The sequence below is a fragment of the Chiloscyllium plagiosum genome, chromosome 15, assembly GCF_004010195.1.
Source record: "Chiloscyllium plagiosum isolate BGI_BamShark_2017 chromosome 15, ASM401019v2, whole genome shotgun sequence".
Lineage (NCBI taxonomy): Eukaryota > Metazoa > Chordata > Chondrichthyes > Orectolobiformes > Hemiscylliidae > Chiloscyllium > Chiloscyllium plagiosum.
Genome location: NC_057724.1, coordinates 33801443 through 33804148, shown reverse-complemented (window position 1 = coordinate 33804148; position 2706 = coordinate 33801443). Strand labels below are relative to the sequence as shown.

General features: G+C 38.3%; 1 protein-coding gene across 1 annotated transcript; it reads right to left on the bottom strand.

Annotated features, from left to right (window-relative positions):
* Window positions 1-410: 410 nt before the first annotated feature.
* On the bottom strand, window positions 411-1824 carry LOC122557496 (mid1-interacting protein 1-B-like). Its single transcript, XM_043705243.1, has 2 exons — window positions 1737-1824; window positions 411-1413 (listed from the first exon to the last, which is right to left on the bottom strand). The coding sequence occupies exon 2, from the start codon at window positions 1387-1389 to the stop codon at window positions 961-963; it is 429 nt and encodes a 142-aa protein (XP_043561178.1). The 5' UTR covers window positions 1390-1413; window positions 1737-1824; the 3' UTR covers window positions 411-960.
* Window positions 1825-2706: the final 882 nt, after the last annotated feature.

The window sequence follows — 2706 nt, the reverse complement described above, 5'->3', positions numbered from 1 at the left end:
TTGATGGTTTGTGGAAAATGCAAGTGTAAGACAAACCTCATGTTTAAAGTCCACTAATTTGTGGGTAAGTCTAGTCAACCGCATTGAAATCTGGGCATGAAAACAATGGAATCTCATATTCCAACTATTTATGGAGTTTATTTCAGGGCATTTTTGAGATTTTTGTTCAAATGAGTTTTTCTAAGTTTACAAATTCAATCAAAGCTGAACAGAAATTTTCCAAGTGATAATGGGTGATCAATACAGAGAAGAGACGTGACCTTATTTAAGAGGTAAAAACAATGACTGCAGATGCTGGAAACCATTACCCTCTTGCGAATCCTCTTGCAAGGATGCCTGCCTTGAAGAAGTTTTCCTCCTCTCTCTACAAGAATCTCAGGGAATCCCTCTCCACGCTTCAGGCTCTCTGCCTTTATTCCTGATGAAGGGCTTTTGCCCGAAACGTCGATTTTGCTGCTCGTCGGATGCTGCCTGAATTGCTGTGACCTTATTTAAGCTTGCTTTTGCTAATCAATGGAAAAATACCTGTACAATTGCCAGCGCAAACAGAAGTTGCAATGTGGAATGTAACTGGAGGATAGTGGCTTATTAGTTTGCCAGACATTATTGCATCATATGTTGATAATACACAGAAGTTGCTTTATTGGCAATGAATCCTACTATTACAAGATATTTAGTAAATCGTTAAGCTTATCACTTAAAACAAAAATAACATCCTGTTCTATCACAGGAAACACACCTTATAGTCCAAGTTGTGCCTTTAAATCAAAGTTCACAAAAAGTATAGTTTTGGTCTTAAATCATTTTGTAGGAAAGGTAAGTAACAGGGTTTCTAAACTGTAAACACTGAGAGTTAATTGATTTAAATAATGAGCAGGAATCACAAAGTCAGATTAAAGACACTAAGACAGCAATTTCAATTTTCATTCCATGTTATCTATAACCAGTAAAGTATACCTTTTATCTCCCCAAGTCATAAATTTCCAGTTCCTTTGTATACCGGTTGGTTACACGATTAGCTTGCTGTGTAAGCTTGGAGAGGACATTGTAAAGTCCATCTAAATGGTGGTGAAATTGTCTTTGAAGTTCTCCACAATCATCACCTTCTTCTCTGGCTTTTATGGACTCTAGATCAGATTTTACTTGTTCATCCTGAATACCCCACTCAATGTGATTTCTGATAGACTTCAGGAGCAGGTAGTTATCATACATGTCTTTCTGTTCAGAAACATTGCTTTTCATGTGATTATCTCCATCTTCCACTGGGAGATCCCGGAGTAAACTTGGGACCATGATAGTTCCACTCATGACGGTGACAGATGTGAGAAATCTGTTTATAGCACTGACCAAAGAAAGGCGTTTGTTCTTGAAGTCTGGAACCTGCATCATTTGACACAACTTGGAATAAATAAACTAAAAAAGAAAGAAACAAACAGGGGTCATTGAAGAAATGTGGGAAACAAATGCAAGTGGGAAATATAATTCTGAGAAAACAATACTTTAGTAGAGGATAATAAAAATAATTAGTCAGAATTTCAGGAAAAGCAGACAGATAATGTCTAAACTTAAAAATCAGGTTTTCAATCAAAAGCAATAAAACATTTTGCGATCAGAGTTTTAAGTATAAATCAAAAATATACAAACCTAATCTCCTTTAATATGTTAAACTGATCAACATAGAAACCCACTCCAGCTAAACCAGGAAGAAAATATATTTAGTAACAAAGTTAGTCAACCTCAGCTCCACATGACTGTTTCTCTCTGCAGGCTTTGCTCAGTGTGCAGTACTTTTCCAGAGCAATCGGTTCAACACACTGTGTCCTTGGTCGCTCTCTAGATTGATAAAGTATGTTTAGTCATCTCACCGATGAGTGACACCTTCACTAGTTAAGAATAGGCCAACAAGAACTGAGAATGCAGAAATGTATATTTACTTATATCAATGTATCATTTCTGATAGGAGGAGTGGGACAGTGGGCTGCTAGAAAATGACACTGGAGAGATAGTAGTGAGGAACAAGGAAATGGCTGAGGAACTGAATAATTACTTCACATCAGTCTTCATAATGGAAGACATGAGTAATAGCCCAAAACTTCAAGAGAGTGAGGGAGCAAAGCTGAGTATGGTGGCCATTACCAATGAGAAAGTGCTCGAAAAACTGAATGGCCTGAAAGTGGATGAATCTGGACAAGATGGACTACATGCGAGAGTTCTAAGGGATCTTAGCGGTGATCTTTCAGGAATCGCTAGAATCAGGGAAGGTGCAGGGGGACTGGAAAATTGCTAACATGACACCGCTGTTTAAAAAGGGAGTAAGGCAAAAGACTGAAAATTACAGAATGTTAAGCCTAAATTCAGTTGTGAGTAAGATCCTGGAATCCATTGTGAGGGATGAGGTTTCTGAATGCTTGGAAGTGTATGGCTAAATAGGTCAAAGTCAGCATAGTTCCATCAAGGGAAGGTCAGGCCTGACAAATCTTCTCTAATTCTTTGAGATAACTTGATTGAGTGCTTTGGAGAAGTATCAAAGAGGATTGATGAGGGCAGAGTGATATCGACTTCAGTAAGGCGTTCGTCAAAGTTCTTCATGGGAGACTGATTAGCGAGGTTAGATCTCATGGAATACAGGGAGAACTTACAATTTGGATACAGAACTGGCTCAAAGGTAGAATACAGAGGGTGGTGGTGGAGGGTTGCTTTTCAGAC